This window comes from Suncus etruscus, chromosome 4 (genome assembly GCF_024139225.1).
Source record: "Suncus etruscus isolate mSunEtr1 chromosome 4, mSunEtr1.pri.cur, whole genome shotgun sequence".
Lineage (NCBI taxonomy): Eukaryota > Metazoa > Chordata > Mammalia > Eulipotyphla > Soricidae > Suncus > Suncus etruscus.
The window spans coordinates 23,287,940-23,310,186 of record NC_064851.1 but is presented as its reverse complement, the minus strand read 5'-3'; the positions used below and the strand labels follow the sequence as shown (position 1 = coordinate 23,310,186).

The window sequence follows — 22,247 nt, the reverse complement described above, 5'->3', positions numbered from 1 at the left end:
ATGATAAAATGGTGGATAAAATACTTATTCAAATAATACTATCTGATAATACTATGTTTAGAGCTAGAGATATTGATGGAGTGATAAAGCACTGTTGGAATTTATAATGTATTTATCATTTATAATAATCTGGCACTGCCTAGCAAACTATCCCCAAACTAAGTGTACAAACATATACTTTCTATGTTTAAAGTGCTAAAAAAAATTGCGAAAAATTTGGGGATTGTACAATGGAGAGGTTCTTTTCTGCACCAGAGTGACTGTGATTCCCTGTGGGTGACTGGGAGACAGAGGACTAAAGTCATAGACCTTAGATGTGTCATGTAGGTAGATCTTTTGCTTGTTTCTACATCATATCTTCAGTGATTGGGTTGGTCAAGGTGGTTTCTTCACTCAGCCATCTGGAATCAAAGCTGACTGGATGAATGGGAGAGTGCAGGTTGATTAGGTGTGTTTATTTCTTCATGTGGTCTATGTGTGTGGTTTTCCCTGAAGTATGATAGCTTGTAAATAATCAGAAATTCTTATATAGCAGCTAGCTTCTCCCATAGCACATGTTCCAAGATCATGAGCAGAATGCCTCTTATGAATCACCTTAGAAATTCCACTATGGGGCCTGGAGAGTGTAATTAGTAAGATAATTATCTTGCGTGTGACTGCCCTGCACTAGGTTCTCAGAATTTCATATGGACTCCTAAGAACTTCCAGGAGTAATTCCTGAATTAAGAGCCAGGATTAACTCCTGAGGATAGCTCAGAAACGAAAACAAAAATAAATAAATAAAAGAAAAACAACCAATCACAAGATGCCTCATTTTCTCTTTGATGTTGGTCAACTCTCTCTCTAAGACAAAGGATTCATAAGGAATTTATATTTTCTCAATGAGAGGAAAATTCAAAACTTAAAATAAATTTTAATTTTTCATCAAGGGAGGCAAACATTAAAGTAATTATCACATAAATAAGTATTGCAGTGAAAAAAGTACAGACTTCTTTACAGTAATCAGGATTTCTTGATTACAAATGACAAAACCTTAACCCAAATGGGCAAATTGAAAGAAGAGTATTTACTGACTCACTTAATTGAGAAGTCAGTGGCTGAATGCTAATGATGTAAGAACCTGGTCAATAATCTCTTTTCCTCTCTGTCAGCAATATTTGTCTCTGGGATTCAGTTGATCTTATCTTAGGCTGGGCTTTCTTAAATGACAACATCAAAGACTACCACCTTTTCCACATTTTGGCCAGTTTAAAAATTTCCAACAGAAATAGTAGTTAACAGTTAACCATATTTAACAATAGTCCTGGGATTAGGTTGTACTCACCTTGTTTGGAATACATGTACTCTTCTGAACCAGCCTCTGGTGCAAAGGTGATAAAATGGATGAATTGGCCAATTCTGGACTATGTACCCACCCCCAGAACCTAGAAATGTGTAAATCTTACCAGAAATGAACTTGTATTTTTCCACAAACTAGAATAGAAAAGTGGTAATAGAAAGGTACCGAATGGATACAAAAAAAATACCTGTTGCAAGTCTAATATAGGTAACCTGCCATGGAGATTGAGACTATATACACTATTTTTCAATGACTGTGGGGAAAAGGAATGTTTGTATGAATTCCATAGTAGAATATTCATATTCATATGGATTCATATAATGGGAGATAGGGGAGGAAAAAATCGTACTTTGAGGTATCTAGCAGTTGTTCTCAGATCCTGGGTTAATATTTGAATATGAGGAAGGCAGGGAAGGGTTCCCTCCCCATGGCAATGAATTCTTAAAAGTAATAAAACCAGCTATTCTTGAAAATGACTGATTAAATGATTTAAATGGGGCCAGAACAGATCCAGAAAAGAATGGATTCCCTCTTTGGAAGAAGCTTCAGAAGGAATGAAGACCAGGGAAGCACAGTCAAGAAACAAGACCATCAACTGATTCCAACACCTCCCCTTAGCAACCACTTTAGCAACAGCCTCTTAAGTAGAAAGCCCCATGTGGGCTTTGAACAAAAGAGGTGCACATATGTGCTCCCTGAACCCATGCACATGGTACCCTCATGCACACGTCACCAGCATCTACCTTCTTGAGATGTGTACTTACCTACTTTTATGCTGGCTTGTGTACTTGGGACTCTCCATGTTTGTAGAAGCCTGCACTTTCTCTTGAACTAGTTAAATTTTTCCTTTCTTATTCTCTCCCTCCCCTCCTTAGTACCTTCTAACAAATCCTGGTTTTACTTCACTGCTTGTCTCCTCCTGAAGTTCTTTTCTGTAAGGGAAAGCAATGGACCTGAAAGGCCTGGGTGAGATCTAAGGCTGACTTCTCTTTCCTCCTCAGAGCCAGGCCCACAATTCCTACCCACCCCCACGACACCCATCCCCTGCCCAAGGTTGAGAGAGAGAAGCAGATGATACCTTTCTAGAGACTGCTGCCTCTCTACCCAGACTTCTCCTAAGTCACACACAAGAATCAGATGCCTTTTCTTTGTTCTTATAGTTTAGTGGGCTCAAATCTTTTTGTTAACAAAGAGAGCATATATACACAGGATTTATAAAGTCTATGTCAGTTCCAAAAACCCTGATCCTTTGAAGTCTCTACCCTTACACTGGCTGGTGAGCATGCAAATAATTGATTGCATGTGAGATCTCTTAAAATGGTTTGGTTTACAGTTCCTCTATAATTGTTTTGTTGGATTTTTCCTCATAGGATTATGTAGGTTTTTATTTTATCCATATAATGGATGGATACTAAGCCAACATCAAAGAAAGCCCTAAACAGATTTTTGGAGATTTTTGCCTAATTCTATCTTCTTCAGTACTCTGGCAAATTTTTACTGACTCAGCTTTCTGATCTAATCTTCCAAATTCAGGGAGAATGCAAAGCTCTTTAGGGTACTTCCCTTCTCTGCTGTAATCTAGACATTGCTTCCTTGCAGAATTCTTGATGCTAAAATTGAATTTATTTGTTCCCCTGTCTCCTTCACGTTTTTGGTTTTTGGGCCACACCTGACTGTTTATGACTCATTCCTTGTTCTGTGCTAAAGGATCCCTGCTGGTTATAATCAGGGGATCATATGCAGTGCCAGGTATTAGCCACATGCAAGACAAGCTATACTATCTCTCTAGCGCTTCTTTTTTTTTCCTATAGGATCACAATCCAATAAAATTCCTCATTCCCACAGTCTGTCAACAAACCATACTGTCTCATTTTCTAGTTATTTATAGCTAGAAAGCAATCTGGATATTTGGACTTCCTTGATCAAATGCATAAGTCCTCAGTTATTTGGTTTCATTTTTTTTGGATGGTGTTGTATATAGACATATATATTTTACTCATTAGTTAGTATAATTAATATAATTAGCATAATTATATTAGTTAGTATAATCAGTTAGTATAATGGCTTTCCAGAAATTTCCTATGGTTTATTTATTTTTAAGTATTAAGTATATATTTATCTGAAAACTAGAGACATTCTTTAAGAAAAGAAATTTTACTTCAAGGAAATATAAGAAAATCAACTCAACCATATTTATCATACCTGTTCTCCTTGCTAGGCGCTATTCTAGTTAGTAGGATATGATTATAAAACTGTATAATCTCTACTCTTACCTAGCACTTTGTTGAAAAAGTAAAGAGACAATCTAATAAGTGAAATTCTGACATACATAACATGTCAGATGGCAAGTGCTATGTGAATTATAGAGAAAAAAAATCTTCCTCGCACACCTGTGCCAATGATTGGAAACACAGCCTCTGTCTTTTCATAAACCTAATAGCAGACCATCTGCTTGGAAACAAAATAGCCAAATATATCACCATAAATGTAAACCTAATATAGGGCTGGCCTCCCATGCCCAATTACACTATGACTAAATCATCTACAGAGTTGTATTTGTTGCCTTATTTCTTTTGGGACTTCTTTGTAGAAGGGGATGATCCTTGAGGACAGTCAGAGCTGATTTTGCTCATAATTATATCACAAAATGTTCTAGAAAGATGACATTAGAGAGTTCAATAAATAATGTTAATTGTCAAGCACATCTGTTTTTTAATTTTTTTATTTAATATAAATTCTTTAAACACCATGATTACAAACATGATTGCAGTTGGGTTTCAGTCATAAATAGAATACCCCCTTCACCAGTGCAACATTCCCACCACCAATGTCCCCCCACCTTTCCATCCCCTGCCTGAATTCGAGACATTTTACTACAGTTACTTTTCTTTTTTTAAGTTTAGTAAGCTGTTTTTTTTTTTTCTTAAAGGATAAGTGTTAAAAAAAAAATACGGTAGTAACAGTGTGAGAGTGGCAATCACCGTTGTTTGCATAGGCCCAGCAAAATATGGGGGGAAATTAGAAAAAAAAAGCCTTGGCCTAAATACAAGGAGACCTCACCCCTGAAGTTTTCCAGCATAAGACCAATTCTGGGTTCCAGGCATACCAGGCTGCCCAACCCCTAAATCATTCTCCGTGGTCCCCCGTGAAACTTTTTCACACATTAGCTGTTGTTGGTGTCTGGTTCCTGTAGTTAAAGATTCTGGTTTCTGTGCATTTCCTTCATCAAAGTCAGGCTGATGTGGAGTGTCCTCTAGTTTCACCTCACTATTAGATGTGGAGAGCCCTCCCCTGCAAGCAAGTTGTTGCTGTTGCTAAGTCATCTGGGTGTTAAGAAAGCACTCTTTGGAGTAAGTCAATGCCAGAACAGCAGTAGGGTCTTCCCTGGTAGAGGTTTGCTTCCTGGTAATGTTATAGACACTGTGATTGTTTCCATAGATGGTATTCATCAAGCCCATTCTTCTGAGGCTTGAGCCAAATCATTATGCCACAATGTTCAGGGTATAAGGCCTAACTGTATCACAAAATTTGTGTTCACATCTCTATTAGATAAGAACTTGTTTGTCATATGTAATATTTTCTCATTTTAATGAAGCACATCTGTTGAAGAGATATATTATTTCATTGGTTCCTTGATAACCTGCTTTGTTAATACCTTATGTGTTTATACTTTCTCTTCCATTTGACTAATAGCCAATTTCTCAAAGTTATCTGTTTGACTTTATTTTCCTTCTTTCACATTCTTTGCAGCTGTGCAATCACTACATACCCTAAATGACCAGATATCCCATTTTATCATCACCAAGTCAAAGGCTCTGGAGGAAGACCAAGATCCTTTTCTACCTTCTGAGAAGGAAACACTGAAGAGTTCTATGATATTGATGAGACACCTCTTAATGGATGCTCAGGTACAGAGATCAATACTAAAATTCTACTTAGACTGGTAATATTCTTTTTGGTTTTCTTTTAAATAGAAATTGGATTTGTAGTTTAACTGCCATATTTTAAAATATTGCCTTAGTGATACACAGTCATGTAAGATTCTAATAAATTGGGCAGTAGGTTTCTGATTAGTTATTATTTAGGATTTTATATTAAAACAGCTTGCTTTGGAGTCAAAGTAATGAGGTTTAAGAATAATATGTATGTTGTCTCTGAGGATTAACAGATCTCCCATTAGCTTGGGAAAAAGGATCCATTTGCATACGGATTTGGCAGGCTTTAGTGCTGGCAAAGGCTTTGGAGCAGAGCAATACTTATTCCAAATAGCATCACTGAGTAACTAATGAATATTTTGGTACATTTGATGCACCACCAAATAAGCGAATCAGCACTTTTAAAAAAATGTTAGCAATGAATTAATTACAGAAAGTATTAGCTCAATGCATAATATTGTTGAGATGTTATTCTTCAGGGTTTCTCCTTATGCACTATTTAAGTATTTTTAAATGATATAATATGTTTGCCTCTATTGATGGATCTCCCATATATGCTGATAGACAAAACACCAAGTGATTTAAGAGAACTGATATTTCATGATGTTTGTGAAGCCTAACTGGACTAGATTTTATTGTCATTCCTGCATCTACGGAATATTGAAATGTTCAAGTGTTTGAAGTTTAGTGATTTTGTGTTCTTTTTTTCCTGGAGCTTTCCTCCTGAGCTTGTTTTCTGTTCAGCAGCAGAGAGGTCAAAACGGTATCTGTTTCCAACATTCTTCACTCTGTCTATCCAATTTTGAACTCTGGTGTGGATTTTGAACTGTGGTGCTGTTGTTTTTGTTTCTACTAAGGTGGTATTTTATGTTTTTCCCCCCTTTTTAAAAAAAATATCAATCCTGAATCCTGGATCTTGTACCAATAAGTTGTTAACTTCCAAGGCTTTGTGCTTTTCTCACCTGTCAAGGTTTGAAGCCTTCCCAAGAGGTTTTTGAGCTTCTGAGCTGAGATGGCCCACATTATGCAAAGCCTTTCATTGTTATTCACCATTCTTCCTTTCCACCACTTTATTAAGGGCTGCCTATTCAGCTTTGTTCTTTCCCTCTGAACCTGGCTGGTAAGAGAATGGAAAGATTCTGAAGCTACAGTGGCTAATTAAAACAAACAAACAAATAACAACAACTCTGGGTGAGATGGAAAGGAGGAAGAATTGAGAACAATTTACTAAATAAAATAAAGCAAAATATTCTGAAAGAATCAGCTTTTCTCTAAGTCTGAATCCAATCATATATGCCATTAACACTCCAGCCTAGAGAACTACCTAAGTAAAGCCCAAAACTAGTGAAGTCTTTGAAAAATCTAAAGGAATATAAAAACCAATGTATCTTTTCCTCCCTTCACATATGAGCTTATGTATGCCTGAAACTGGATTTCAAAATTGTTTAATGTTGCTGATGAAATACCTTTTTCACCCTAAATGCTGATTTACCCGATAATGTTTATTTTTAGTGATGTTGGTTAGAATGTATGTCTGTTGTTTTCTTTTTAATCTACTGGGACTAAAATATAATATTACATGTTTACTATGTATGAACATTTTATTATCTCATTCTCCCCAATCCCAACTTAATGCATAACAAATTGTTCTCACTTGAATACTAGATAAAATGGATCTGGATATAGTGGATTTTCCCTTAAGTCATACTTTAAAAGGAAGGTAGGTTGTACTTTTTGCTAGTTGTTGAGGGAAGTAGGTGATTGATTATAAAAAATCAAGCAGAGGGGACTGGTGAGGCGGCACTAGAGGTAAGGTGTCTGCCTTGCAAGTGCTAGCCAAGGAAGGAACACGATTCGATCCCCTGGCATCCCATATGGTCCCCCAAGCCAGGGGCAATTTCTGAGGGCTTAGCCAGGAGTAACCCCTGAGTATCAAACAAGTGTGGCCTGAAAAACCAAAAAAAAAAAAAAAAAAAAACACAAAGGAAAAAAAAACAACAAAAAAAATCAGGCAGAGGGGCTGGAGTGGTGGCACAGGTGGTAGGCGTTTGCCTTGCAAGCGGTTGACCTAGGAAGGACTGTAGTTCGATTCCCCGGTGTCCCATATGGTCCCCCAAGCCAGGAGCGATTTCTGAGCTCATAGCCAGGAATAACCTGGGTGTGGCCCAAAAACTAAAAAAAAAAAAAAAAATCAGGCAGAAAAGATATGTTCTATCTGGAAACAAGACTCTTTACTTCATACTGTTCAGAAATTCTACAACCTTATCTTCTAGATAAATATAGAATAAGGTGGGTTGTGATTAGTTTAGTCTAAAAATGTCATTCTCATTTATTTTCTTCTGGAACCACAAACTTTGTGAAGTATTATTTATAATTATGAACCTAGGTCCATGGCTAAAGCAAATTTAAAAATAGTATGTTATCTAACACCACAGGCTCAGAGCACCTCTGAAATATAATCTCTATAAGATTAGTGGTATGAAATTATAGTGCTACGAAACCCTATATGTGGGGGGTGACCAGAGGTCTTACATGGTTTTGATATGATGTAGGTATCAGGAGCTATGTTCATTTTAATGAGAAGCTTTATCAAGGACTTCTAGATATTTGATTATTTCCCATCTATGTTTTGCCTATGCTTCTGACCTCAATTCTAAAGATGAATGAATGTTCTTATCTCATATTTTAAAGTCATCAATTATGGGAGGCCAACAGAATATCAATATAATTTCTATATGCTTCCTTTCATTTAGGCTGAATTTTTTTATTTAGGCTAAATTTTATTATATTGATAGGTGTCTGATAGGTTTATATGTTATAGATTAAGCTGCTCAAGGGTAGTAACTATAGTACTTAGCTTGGTTAGTATAATAGTCTGCTCAGTACCATACCCAAGGGACTTTTAATAGTATTGTATTACGATGAAATACTCTGACATCAGCTTGCAAGTTGAATGAAGTCAAGCAAAAAGTATTCCAGAAAACCTGAAGATTGCTTGGAGAATGACTGTTTAAAAGGCATCATTGATTCAAGTCACATCTGTCTTGGAAGCAATAAATCCTGCTTAGGAGAATGTCAAAGGCAAAAGCATTGCTGGGCTATGAAATTCCACCTCTGAGGATTATAAAACAGTATGCACAGAGCAAACACATCTCCCAAGTATAATAGGGGTGCCAGAGATGATTGGCAAGTCTGACAATCCTTTCTAAAGAATGGAATCATGGACAGCCCAAAAGGCCTGTGATTATTTATTCATTCCCCAAATGTTTCCAGCCTGGGAGGTGTCTGAACACTGCTGCAGAGTGCCTCTATTTGCATCCCATTCCCTTTGTAGTTCAAGGCCCCCAAATTCAATGAAGTATACCATTCACACTGCATTTGAAACCTGATCTGTGACTTTATTCCTGTGAGCTATATCTAAACCCAAACTGCCGACTCAGCCTCATAAGCAATTAGATTCATAACACCGAAGAGGCAATTCTTTCTGGTTCAGATTAATTCTTTTACCCGTACTGTGTGACTCTGCATGCTAAGAGGGGTTGATTGAAGCAAATTAAATCTCCTATTGGCAGTTCTCTCCTTCTTTTCCCCAAAGACCTAATATCATTATTTATTAAGGTTGTACAAATGCTTGGGAAAACAATAAGATCACTTTGTTGGCAGTCAAGACCTCCTCTAGAGACTGGGGACTAAAAGACAGCAATTTTCCATATACTGTGGAGAGCTCCTTCTACTGGCCATGGAATAAACAGGAAAGGTCAGAGTTCCAGGTCTGAAAACTAGTGGGGGGGGGGGGGGGGTTCTCCTTTGCTTGAGACCTGTCTTGCCCAGATTTGAAGATAGAACTTTTATTAGCATGGTTAAATGCTTCCCTTTCCCTTAATTCCATATCTAGAAATAACTCATGCAAATCTCTAAAATACAAATAAATCATACAATGATCATTTCTTGGGGTGAGGGGTCTAGGCCTCTCTCCTAGGTGTTCAGGTCCTATTCCTGGTTCAGAGTGGATTATAAGTGGTGCTGGAATTTGAACCAAGGTTGGTAGGTAAGGTAAGGTACCCTATGTTCTATCTCTGATGCCCCAATAATTATTTCTAAGCACCTTTCTCTTAAAAGTGGACACAAGTCAAATGTGAGGCAGAAATAATTAAAACATAAAACATGCCTTATATTTAAGACTTTCCTATCTTTTCTTGCATCCTTGTTTTTATTTTTTGTTTCTGAGCATATCTGGTAGTGTTCCAAAATTACTACTGTCTATGTGTTCAGGAATGACTCCTGAAAGGGGGCTGGGGGTAGAGCCTCAGGAAATCATATGAGATGCAGGGGGTCAAACTAGAGTTGGCTACATATAAGGCAAATATAAGGCAAGTATCTTACCCACTGTATTATCTCTCTAAACCATTTCCCCCATTTTCTCTTAACCTTTTTGCCTTTTTTGGTGGGGGGGGGGTGTTTTTCACTTTCACTTTCCTCTCCTCCTCCTCCTCCTCCTTTGGCCCACTGCCTTCTTTTATTCCTCCTATATTATCCTTTGACTTACTCCTTTCCTCCCATCCAGTCTTTCTCCCTTTTTTGCTTGGCAACATAAATTGCAGTTGAGAAGTGGAATCTGGCCTTTTTTGCTCTTCTTCCTTCCTCTTTCTTTTTCTCATCTGTATTTCTTTATGTTATTTGTGTTCAGAGAACTTGAAAGCATATTTTTGCCAGAGACCTACATTCCTCTGCCAAGCAAGAAGGAAATCAACAGCAGGATGCAAACCTGGCATTCAGGAGGTAGAATGGGGACCTTGCCAGGATTAGAGACTCAATGCAATTTGGGTAGCTTTGTTTTGTTTTCTCATTTTTATTTCTAGAAGAGTCTAGAAAATTCCTCCTGCTGATTATGCCTTCTGATAAAATTTTTGCCAAATTGGATTGATTGAGTATGAATAGATTAGCTGGACACTTTCATTCTCTAGCTGGCTTTGATTGGAGAAATGCTTTTGTAGCAGAGACTCCACCAGAAGTCTGGGCTTGGGGCCCTAATATATAATAAGAAGGGGAGGGTTCACTTCACACATTGGATATCAATGTCAATATAAGTTGATGATCAAATATTGATACACATTTGTTACAAAGGTATATTTTAGGATGATTAACCACTTTCCTGGCATTTTGCACAACCCCATGTACAAAGATCAGCCTTTGCTCAGAATGTGAGCAATGTTTTTTGCTACTGTGATTATCTGATGCTTTAGAATTGTAACTGGTTTCTAATTCATGTACATGAACTCTTTTGACAGACTTAGAGAATATCCTGACATTTCATTGTACAGACCAAGGTACCAGAAGGATTCCTGACTTTTGAGGGTTATAGATATTGGCTCTGGCTATGAGGAATATCCCAAGTATAGACTCTTACTGTCTTTTGAAATAGAGTAAGAACTAGAACTCTCCCTATATCATAGCAAGAGAGAGAAAAACTTTGAAATCAGGTTGGCAATAAAGAGGCAAAGTTTTTATCTTACCAAAATTACCTTGAGATATTTTTAAGTTGCCTCCTACTATCAGATTTTTACTTCTTCAAGGTCGTAGGAGAAAACTTCTTAAAAGGATGATGAAGAATTTAGTTCACCTAACTAGAAAGCTACAATGGTAAACTGATTATTCTAAGGAGCCTAAACTCATTGCCTCCAGTAATCTGTGTGCTCCATTACCCTGTGCATTGGAAAAGGCAATGCTTATTTTCCATTCTCAGATGCAAAACTATAAAATAAAAAGGTTTGAAGCTTGCAGTTTTATACATAAGTTGTTCAAGCCCACTTCCCATTCTGCTGAGGTAATTCTGATTTTTTAGAGCTTTTAAAAAATAAATAACATCTAACCTGCAGGCATTACTAGGTTTAGATGCAGGTCCATCAGTTACAAATCTTCTGCAATCTGCTTCCCTGTTCAGAAGAAATAGAAGGTGAGACATGAAATTGCAATTCTGTGCCTCTGTTAAGCTTGTGCCTGGGTGGGTTTTTTCCTTTGTGTTTCTTTTGAAATAGAGAAAGGCAGTCTCTTCTGCAACCTCTAGCATCTTTGTAAAATTCCTAAAGTAGAATTTTTAAGGAAAATGCTATTCGCAGTATTTACCATGCAAAGGTCCAGGTCAGAAATGAGACTCGGACAAATAAAAACTGAAATCTGATTTATTGCTTTAGTTTGAAGGAAAAAATTTTTCTTAGAAGAGATAAAATCTGAGTGAAATCATCTCTGTTAAACTGGTATAGTTAATATGCATCTATCTACTGCTAAATTACAAGTTAGGAAATGATTTTCACACAGTAAAGACTTTATTTTATATTTTTAGAAAATGAATGGTTATCTTAATTACATATATCTATTAATAACATATAAAAAGATAATAAATATAAAATTTATGCCAGTGTAATGGTTGAATCTCAGGTTAGATTGAAGGAGAATATGACCTAGTGACCAAATCAAGAATGAAAAATTAGAGGAGAGGGATGATTGGTTACAACTCTATGTCTGAAACAGAGACTAGCTCTGGTTAACAGAACAGCAGACACATGACATCAATTCCAAGAAAATTTCTCTGAGGAAAAAAAATTAAGAACCATAGAGAAGATTGGAAGGAGGACAGCCATGAAGATAGAAGAGCTCCAGGTGCTGTGGGTGGGGTAAATTGGCTCCCTAATTTATTTTTGGGTAACACTGACTAAGATTAAAAATTCGTAGAAGATCTAACTGCCCTGTCAATGTGCCTACCTTCCCACTGAGCCATGGGAAGATATGAATGTTGGTGGATAGTTCGTTCCAGCAAGACAGTATACATTATGAGGAAGATTTATTGTCACAATAAGTGAGTGTAGATACTGGGCAGATGGAGGTAATGATAAATCTACTATTCATAGTATGCTGCTCATGCCTTAGCCCGGATTTGAACCCCAGCTCACAGTCAATAAGGAACAAAACATTAACCCTGCCCTAAAGGACTTAAAATTTAGTAATATGGAAGTATTAAGTGAGAAATATTGATGAAGACATGTGCATGGAGTGTGAAAACTCATAAAAGGATCTTGCTGATATTTGCAGATTATTTTACAGTTTTCAAAACACTTTCACTAGCATTTTCTCATCCTTTCCTCACTGTCATAAGAGGTATAGGAGGTTGGGTATTATTAACACTATTTTAAAAACTGTATATTAGCTTTAATAAAAATAGACCTTTAAAAATATGGTTCCGTTTAGCCTATCAGAAAGCAAGTATAATTGTTTTTTCACTTGTAGCTGGTGACTCTAAAGAAATATTTGTTTCCTGAGGGGGTTATTAAACAGAGAAATAGAGAGGCTGTAATTTGGAAAATGAATAAGACTAAATCCTGACTTCAAATACAAAATAGTATTCAAATGCATTTTAATAGCTTAAATAGATATATAATGCATTTCTACAGTTAAAATCAATTTATGAGATTTCTAGGTTTAGGAGTCCAGAACACAGTTTTTAAGAATCTTTAGATATAATATGAGTGGCATGATAGCTCCACTATTGTCTATCCTCTATTGTTATTTTCACAAATTTCCTCTAGATAGGTTTGAAAGAATTCATTAGTGAATCTATCTGGGCCTGAGCTTTTGGTTTTGGGAAGACTTTTGATTACCATTTTAATTTCCTCAGTAGTTATTGATCTGTTTAGATATGCTAGATCATCCTGGTTTAACTGGAAGAATGTAAGAGTCCAAGAATGTATTCATTTTTTCCAAGTTTTCATGTTTTGTGGCATAGAGTTTCTCAAAGTAGTCTCTGACTACCGTTTGAATCTCTGCAATATCTATAGTAATCTCCCCCTTTTTATTTTTAATATGGTTTATTGAATTTCTCTTCGTTTCTTTGTGAGTTTTGCTAGTAGTTTATCAATTTTGTTTATTTTTTCAAAGAACAAACTTTTGCTTTCATTGAACTTTTGGATTTTCTTTTATTTCAACTTCATTGATTTCTGCTCTAAACTTTATTATTTCCTTATGCCTACCTATTTTGGTTCCTTCTGTTGTTTCTTTTCTAATTTTATAAGCTGTATTATTAAGCTTTTTATGTCAGCCCCTTCTTTCTGATGTTTGTTTGCAAAGCTATAAATTTTCCTCTTAGTACTGCTTTTGCTGTGTTCCATAAATTTCGACAATTTGTGTCTTCATTGGCATTTGTTTTCAGGATTGTTTTAATTTCCTTCTGATTTTATCTCTGACCCACTGGTTGTTCAGCAGTGTGCTGTTTAATTTCCAGGTGTTAAAGTTTTTCTTCTGTATCCCTTTGTAGTTAACTTCTAATTTTATTGCCTTCTGATCTGAGAAGGAAGTCTGTACAATTTCTATCCTCTTGACTTTATGGATGTATGTTTCATGAGCCAGCATGTAGTCTATCCTGGAGAATGACCCCTGTGCATTGGAGAAGAATGTATATCCAGTTTTCTGGAGATGTCCACTTTCTTCCATTTCTCTTTTCAGAGTTCAAATACTTTCTGTTCTAGAGTTTGAATAAGATAGGGGAGAGACTAAGTAGGATCAGAGAGAGAGTCTGACTTTTTATACTTTATTGAATATATTTTTACTTTATTTTATTTTTATTTTTACTTTGCATATATTTACTATTACCCATGAGCTAACTCTATATGAGTTCCTTTGGATTATGCAAAAGATGTCTTCTTAAGATGTCATTTGAGATTACATTAGAGGATTATAAAGAAATTTATATCTTTTAGGAACTCCAATTATTTGGGGGAACAAAAAAATCATATTATTTCACCAGGAATATAGAATCTTACATTTGTCACCTCTGACGGTAAAACTGAGTCTTTTCCTTCTCTTGCTATACTCATAGATACATAGACAAGAAGAGAATAATAGTTCTTTGAGTTACATGAGAGAGATGAGAGTCAGGAGAATAAATGGAAAACTAGGAAGATGTAGAGTTATAATGGAAAAGAAAATGAAAATGTAAAAGCTGCATTACTTAGCTTTGGAGCTGCCCTCTAGAAACTGACCAGTAGTCAATTCTCGATTATGCACCTAAAAATTAGTGACTGTGAATCCATCTATAAGAGCCATCCTTCCCCAGTGACACACATTCAGGAAATGTTAAACAATGTTATTCTGAGTGAGTAATAATTAGAAAAATAATTTCAGCATCAATTTTTTCTTTAGCATCAGTTATTTGTTCATCTTTAATGCTATGACAGACTCTAATGTTACTATATAACTATAACCTAAAGAAACATATTTAGAAGAATAATTTAATTACAAAATTCTTGGGGTCTCCTATTCATATGAAACTCAAACACTACCTGTAGACAACTGAATTTAGTCAGGGTATTGCTAAATGTCATCATTCAAGTATAATGCTAGATACAAGTGACTGACAGTCAACAAGTCTCTTTGATGTCACTCAAGCCACAATTCATAATTGTTCATTCCTTTATCTCTAAGTGACTCACATTTTTAAAATAGTTATAGAATAATATGATGAGTTGGTATTTCCAAGTGTTGATTTATTCTTTTGGGACTTGAAGCAAACACACTCATTTTGACTAGCTTAGTAGCCCTGCTATTTAATTTCAGAATAGATGTTCTTTCTTGTTTAGAGTTATTGATATGAACTTAATTCCTCTTTTGTTTTTTCTAATTAAAAAACCAGAAAGAGCATGAGAGAACTGATAATAAAATCATGGCAGAAATTTGTATCAATTTACTATATCAGCCTAACTATCCCTGGAGTGGTTCAAAATGAGAAGTATTTATTTGCTTCTAATAAGTCAGTGAACTGAGTAATTCTACTTATGTAAACAGGCAAGGCTGACTTTGAACAATTTCAGTCAGAAGTTTGTGGCTACTTTTTTCTCAATACTCTTAGGTGGTGTAATTTAGCTATCTGTCATAGGTTCTTTCACGTCTCTCCATAATAAATTTGGAATCTTTTCATAGACATGACCAGAATTTATAAAACAAGAAATGGACTAAAGAAATGACTCCAGAACTATGTTTATCTCAACTGTGTTACTATTCCATTGCCCAAAGTAAGTCCAATGATTAAGATGAGAGGCAATGTAGAAAGGCCTACCAACGGAAAGTGTGAGATATTAATGCAATCAATCTGCCACAAAAACAAAGAAAATTAGCTTAAGATTTCTTAGCATAACTCTTGGTGATTTTTGATCTACTGGGAGTTTGAAATGTGCTAATTAGCAAGCATCATGCACATTCTCTTTTTGGAAAGACTGCTCCAGTTTATTTAGAGGGACTTGAATAATGCTATCCTGCCCTTACACAGAGAGTACAAACTGAACAGCTGAGAGATATATTTTAAGAGGTCTCTATGTCAAGCTTGGATGTGATGATTTCAAATGGGCCCATGATCAAGTCTGATGAGCGTGAGCTTGTGCTGGGTCTAGAAACATGACCAACCATTGAAATACCATTGTTCAAGATGGTCATTAGTACCAGGTCCTTAGTTAATTTGTTCTACAAATGCTAACTGAACTTGTATCAACTGCATAAAAGGTCCAGTGGTAAATATTATGAAAAATGAAACATAAAAATGAAAAAAATTACTGCATACTTACATGTGCCAAATTCTGCTAACGACTTTATCTTAGTTCCATTATCCTTTTGTGAGTTATGTGTTATTTTCCTGATTTTACAGCTGAGGAAATGAGGTCCATAGAAGCAATACATTGAAGAACACATATCTAGTGAGTAGCTGTGCTACTCTGTTTATAAAAATGGTTGTGATTCTCCTGCCTCCCAACTAGAGGGGTAAACAAGGGAGGCATCAGGACCAAACAGGTGTAAGACTACGAAGCAATAGGATAGGTACAGAGGGGACCACATATTCTAGCAACCCTGGGGGTGAGGGAAGAGGATATGGGTGGTAGGACAAAAATGGAGGAGTAGGGAAGACAAACCAGTGATGGGAATCCCCTTTGATCTTATGTAAATATGTACCTAAAATATTATTGTCAACAATATGTAAGCCACTATGATCAAAATAAAAATTATGTTAAAAAAAAAAGAATGGGTGTTGGACCTTATCAAAAAAAATGATTGTGATTATTTTTCTCCATTCTTATTAATAGAGTTTGTTTTCCTACTCTTTGAGACTGAGTTGGCTGTGATTTGTGTTAGCCCAAAGAAAATGCCACGCATGATTCTGCTTTCTTGACCCCTTGATGGTCTGTGAGAACAAGTCTGAATTAGTAAGATAGAAGAGGAAGGTCATATGGACTAGAGACAGGCTTCCTGCTGGGCTAGAGACCAGATAAAGATAGCTTGTTTTTAGTTTGCCTGGAGCCTAGTGTTGATCTTATGCCAGGAAACTTCAGGGGTAGGGTCTCCTTGTATTTAGGCCAAGGTTTCTCCTTTCCATGCCCCCATACTTTGGTGGGCCTATGCAAATGATAATTACCACTCTAACACCGTTTTTACTGTGCTCCTTTGACTCTAAACCTTAAAAAAAAACACTTAAACTTTTGAGGTTAACTTAAACTAATATGCATGTGCATGGAAATATAAAAAACTACTATGCCTTCAAGTTTAAAGAATTACATAAATTTTATGGCTTTATATTGCTTGGTGTACCACTAAGAAATGTTATAATGTACTATAATCTGGGGACTTGTGGGACAAAGTAATTGTAGGGCTCGATTTTATTTTTCTTAATGTTCTTTGTAAGTTCAATATTAAGGTGTCAGCAGGGGGATTTCTTCTGAGAACTATGTTTTTGGGTGATTGTTCTTTCACTGTAACTTTACCTTGTCCTCTTTCTTTGCATCGTTGTTCACATAATAAAAATAAATAAAAAATTAAAAAAAGATAGCTTGTTATATATATGTAAAGTATATATACTATCTATATATCAAGAGCTAACTAAAAGAATGACAGACCAAGTATATAAAATCAAGTTTAACAGATTTATAAATAAGCCCTATGCCTAGAAGAGAGACTTGGAAATTAGATTTCTTTTAGGAGAAAATAGATTTGGTGAGTCTTTTAGCCAGTCATTGTAATATATGCCCTCTGATGTTCTGTTTAGCTTAAAAATGCAACAAAGGTAGGGGAACAAACCATTTAATGTTTTCAAGCAAAGAGATGGTATGCTTATATTCAGAAATGTGAAAGGTCACACTAGGAATGGGTTATAACTCAGTGGTAGAGCATTTGCCTTGCATGAATGAGTTCTCAGGTTTGATTACCTTCTCTGAAAAACAAAACAAAATATAAACTACTGTAAGGGATAATTATGGAGAATGCATAAAGAATAGGTTAGTTAAAATGAGAATTAAGACAGAAAACAGTTTTTCTTGGCATGAGTAATTAAGACCCTTTCCAAAAATACATGGTATGAGTCAGAAATATTGAAAATAGATTATTGAAGGAATGCGTAAGAAGAGAATTGTGACTTATTAAAAACTGTTATTGAAAAGAAAGATAGCTCTACTATAAATTTCAAAATTAATACTAGAATTCTAACTTTGGATTTCTGTTAAAATGGTCTTGCTAAATAAAGAAAAACAGGAGGCTGGGAGCAATAAAATATGATTTTGATAAAGATTCTATGAAGATTGTGGTAGCTATGGGATATTTGGATGGAATTGTATGGGAAACAGTTAAGCACAATTTTCTATAAGAAAAATGGTCTTTTTTGGGGGAAATTTTTTGATAGTTCACTGAATCTCCAGAAGTCTCAAAAAGGGGTTTTAAGTTATCATATTAACAGTCAGCATTAACAGTTAAAAGGAGAAATCAGTCAACTGCCCCGCAAGAATCTTAAAGAAAACTGATCAGCTACTGTTTTACCCAGCATGGTACTGAGGACACTGAATACTGAACACTAGAAGTTCACTAGAGCTATCCAAAGGAGCCAAGCACTTCTTCCTCCAGCTTGTTTAAAGTTATTCTCTTCCCTCTTAGTGGCAACTTCATTATCTACTTGTACCTCGGGAAAATCTATGCCATTTGTTAAACATAAGTTGCAAAAGAATCTGGGAAATATAGTTCTAAGCTTTTAATTTCCTAAAGTGCAGGGTTGGGATGTTGTTGTAGAGTGTTGGGATAATTGTCGAACGAGTCAATGATGGCATGCCAAATAGATGTATAAAAAAGTACACAGTGAGAAGTCAAAGAAGAAATACTCTGTAGAGAAACCAACTAACTTCTGTTCTCATTTAAATTAACTGGAGTTGTATTTTTGTTACTTGTAACCCAAGAAGACTTGACCAAGTTTACATAAATAACATTCTTTCTACCATCATCGTTCAGTAAATAGGTTATATGTTTACTTACATAATTGACCATAGAGTCAATTGAGACCTATTTCTGGTAGCAGCATCTGGACTCTTAAAAGCTTACATGAACCTAGTTGGTTATATACTTACTTGTGCATTTGTTTATATGTTTGTTTTCAGTTATACATAGGTATATCACTTAGACTATAGCATTAAAGTGACAATCACTTAAAATCAGCAATCCACTGGGGCCGGAGCAATATCACAGAGGTAGGGCATATGCCTTCATGAGGCCAATGAGGGATAGATCTGGGTTCGATTCCCACCATCCCATATGGTCCCTTGAGCCTGCCAGGAGCAATTTCTGAGTGCAGAGCCAGGAGTAACCCCCAAGTGCAGCTGTGTGTGGCCAAAAATCCCCCAAATAAAATAAAATCAGCAACCTACTAAGAAGTTTTATTCTGTGCATGGAGGTAATTCAAGGAATGTATTTCTCTACATAGACACAGAAATGTCATCTTACTTATTTTCCTGTAGGCACAAAATATACATGAATGTTCATAAATTATGTGTATCATATTTAAGAACATTTAATAGGTTTTCAATGTAATCTTATGCATTTGGGGGGTTGGAGAACACCCAGTGACGCTCAGAAATCACCCCTCAATTGGGGGTCCATATGGGAAACCAGGGGATCGAACTGTCTTCGGTTCTAGGCTAGCACACACAAGACAGACAACTTACGCCCTGCACCACCACTCTGGCCCCAATTTTATGTCATTTTTATTGAGATATGGGAATTACAATCTTATTTTTGTTTTAAGTGATATAAGATAGTTTTTATTGAACAAAATTTACTTAGAATGACATGAACGAAGAGAAGGAGAAAGGTAGTCAAGAGAGAACAGGCTTCCTCAGAGTGGAAAAAGCAAATAAACAAAGATACTCCTTCAAGGGACAATATAAACCTGAGAGAGCTATCAGGTTTTCAATATTGTAAATCGCATTTTTCACAGATACATCATTCCAGCATCACACCAGCCACCCCTCCACCAGTGTTCCAAAGATTCCCTCACCCTCTTATAAGCTAATTTTATAGATAAAATCTTTAATTTAGTTGAGTTAGACTATATGTTGTTCCCTTACTATGTTTCTTTTTTTAATCTCATATTTTGAATAGATAATTCTTGCTCTCTTTTTCTTTTAAAAGAAAAAGATGTGAGTAGGTGAATACAACTAATCTAGAACTCACCAAAATTGTAGATAAATCAAGAGTTGATAAAGTAAAAACTTTTTAAAAAGCCTTTATCATTTATAGGCATATAAATTTAAAATTACTATTATGATTAATATTAAGTGCCAATATATTTTAAGATTTATAAGAAATAGATACCACAAGTACAATAGATGTATAGTTTAGTATGAGTAAATAGATTTAAAAAATTTGTCATTTTGAGTGCAATGTATCTTTGAGTTTTCTAACTTAAGCTTATTTTTTTTCTGGGATTCTTGGTACGTTCAAATCTTGATGTCTGTATTCCTTAACTCTAGGAAATTCTTATTTATGATTTCTTTAATTCTTGTTTCTTCACTAAATTCATCTTCCTTCCCTTTAGAAACTCTTTAGGATTCTTATATTGTTCCTCTTAAACTCCTCTTATAATTATTTTGTATGCTATTAATTTCTTTTCAGACTTTTTCCCACCTTCAGGTGTGTTTTCTAGTGTTTTTCTACATTTCACCTTATAGTGCATTGATGTTTTCTTCAATGGCTCTTATTCTACTGCTCAGAGGTTCTTTTGACATTTTTTAATATCACCTAACACTCTTCATTTTTGCTTGTAATTTTCTCACTTTGGCTCTCATTTTTTCTGATGTTTTGTTGACTACATTTTTTGAGTTCATTAATTACAATAGTGTCATCAACTTTATTTTCTGAGGATTTACTGAGCTAGTTAGTGTTGGTTGAACCTTCTCTATTATTGTTTCACTCATCAAACATGTTTCCTCTATTGGATTTGCCGTGCTCCCATTGTGCTGGTGGTGAATTCTTGTAGTTAGCCTCTCTGAGAGTCTCTAAGGATTAAACTAGGAATTGTTCATTTTTATACCTAACATCTTAACCCAGTAATACAGCTAATTTATTTAATGAAGAGTTGTCATGTGGGTGAAAAACTAGTATGGGAGGATATTAGTGGTGGGAAATGTACACTGTGAAGGGATAAGTATTAGATATTGTAAATCTAAAAAGCAATCATGACCAACTTTATAACTGTATCTCACAGTGATTCAATTAAAAATTTTACTAAGGAACCAGAGAGATAGCACAACTGGTAGGTTGCACTGGGCCAACCCGGGTATGACAAATGAATGGATTGATGTATCTGCTGGCCAAAGAATGCCCATGGGCTCTAAGAACTTAGAAGTATGAAACAGTCTTTCTTAGATTATTCAGTAGGAACTGAACATGTTACCTTAATTTTGGGGCTTCTAGCTTCCAGAACTTGGAAATTTTAATTTGATTTTCAAAATTTTTCTTTTAGCTTTTTTTCTGTTTCATTTGTTTTCGTTATATATCTGGTGTTGCTCAAGGATCACTCCTGGCTCTGCTCTCAGGAATCACTACTAGTGTGCTTGGGGGACTATCTGGGGTCCTAGGAATAGACCCTGGGGTGAGACTTGTACAAGACAAGAGCCTTACATGATATACATCGCTCTGGCTCCCTGCTTTTGTTCTCAGTCATCTGATTTATATTAATTCCATATGGCAACCACAGGAAATTAATATACTCTCACTGATGAGAAAAATGACAAACTAAGAAAGAATGAGATATTTTAATACCATACTCAATGCAATTTGTCTTTAAAAATATCTGCTTAATGGCATTAAAAACTAATGTAGTTGAGGGTCAACACAGCCAGTCTCTTGATTTCAAAAGACTACCAGCTTCTATTGTTAAAGTGAGAGGGATTTTTAGTTCCATTCAAGATAAGTGAAAGATCCTGTAAGAACAAGAGCATGGCATAGCAGGTGGTTATGCTTTATCAGTGATTACTGTAGGTGGTGTTACAGTTGTTTATGTTGCTGAAGACAAAACTGCACATAATTTGCTGATTCCCTATTGTTGTTTTTTCTATGTGATGAGAAGTTGTCACCTGGCTTATGTCTTTCTTTTTATCATCATTACAGCCTCCACTCTGTCATCTTTCCAACTCTACATCAAAGGGAAGCATGTCTTCTCGATATGGGAAGGATTCCAAATGCATATTATAGGATGGAGAAATACCTAACATTTCAGTTTATCATTTTAACCAGTTTTATTCAGATCTCACTACTTTAGTGGGACTATGTAGACAAATAACTAGGCAATGGGGACTTAGCAAAGTTTATGGGCATTTGTTGCTTTCAGATAGAATCATGCTATTTCTTTAAGAGAGACAATCTGAGATTCTACCTCAACAGCTCTGACACTATAGTAATTCTATATCACTATAGTGATTCTTCTGATGATATCTTCCACGTTTGCAGCATTTCTAGAATGGAACTTCTCTTGAAGTTCCTTACTTTCCCTGACTTGCCCTATCTTCTGCATTTAATGCTTGTCTTGCTAACACATATACCTTAGTGCCTTACTCTCACAGGTTTACCCCTTCCACATGACTTCTAGTGCTCCCACATACAATACTCATCTAGATACTACAATATTC

The 22,247-nt window shown here is 35.7% G+C and overlaps 1 protein-coding gene across 3 annotated transcripts in view; it reads left to right on the top strand.

The window, feature by feature from the left end:
* Nucleotides 1–22,247, top strand: part of KAZN (kazrin, periplakin interacting protein) — a 1,232,668-nt gene that overhangs the window by 317,165 nt on the left and 893,256 nt on the right. For all 3 annotated transcript variants that reach the window (XM_049771973.1, XM_049771975.1, XM_049771976.1), the window contains exon 2: nt 5,090–5,247. In XM_049771973.1, coding sequence (XP_049627930.1) covers nt 5,090–5,247 — 158 coding nt within the window. The remainder of the gene's footprint in view (nt 1–5,089; nt 5,248–22,247) is intronic.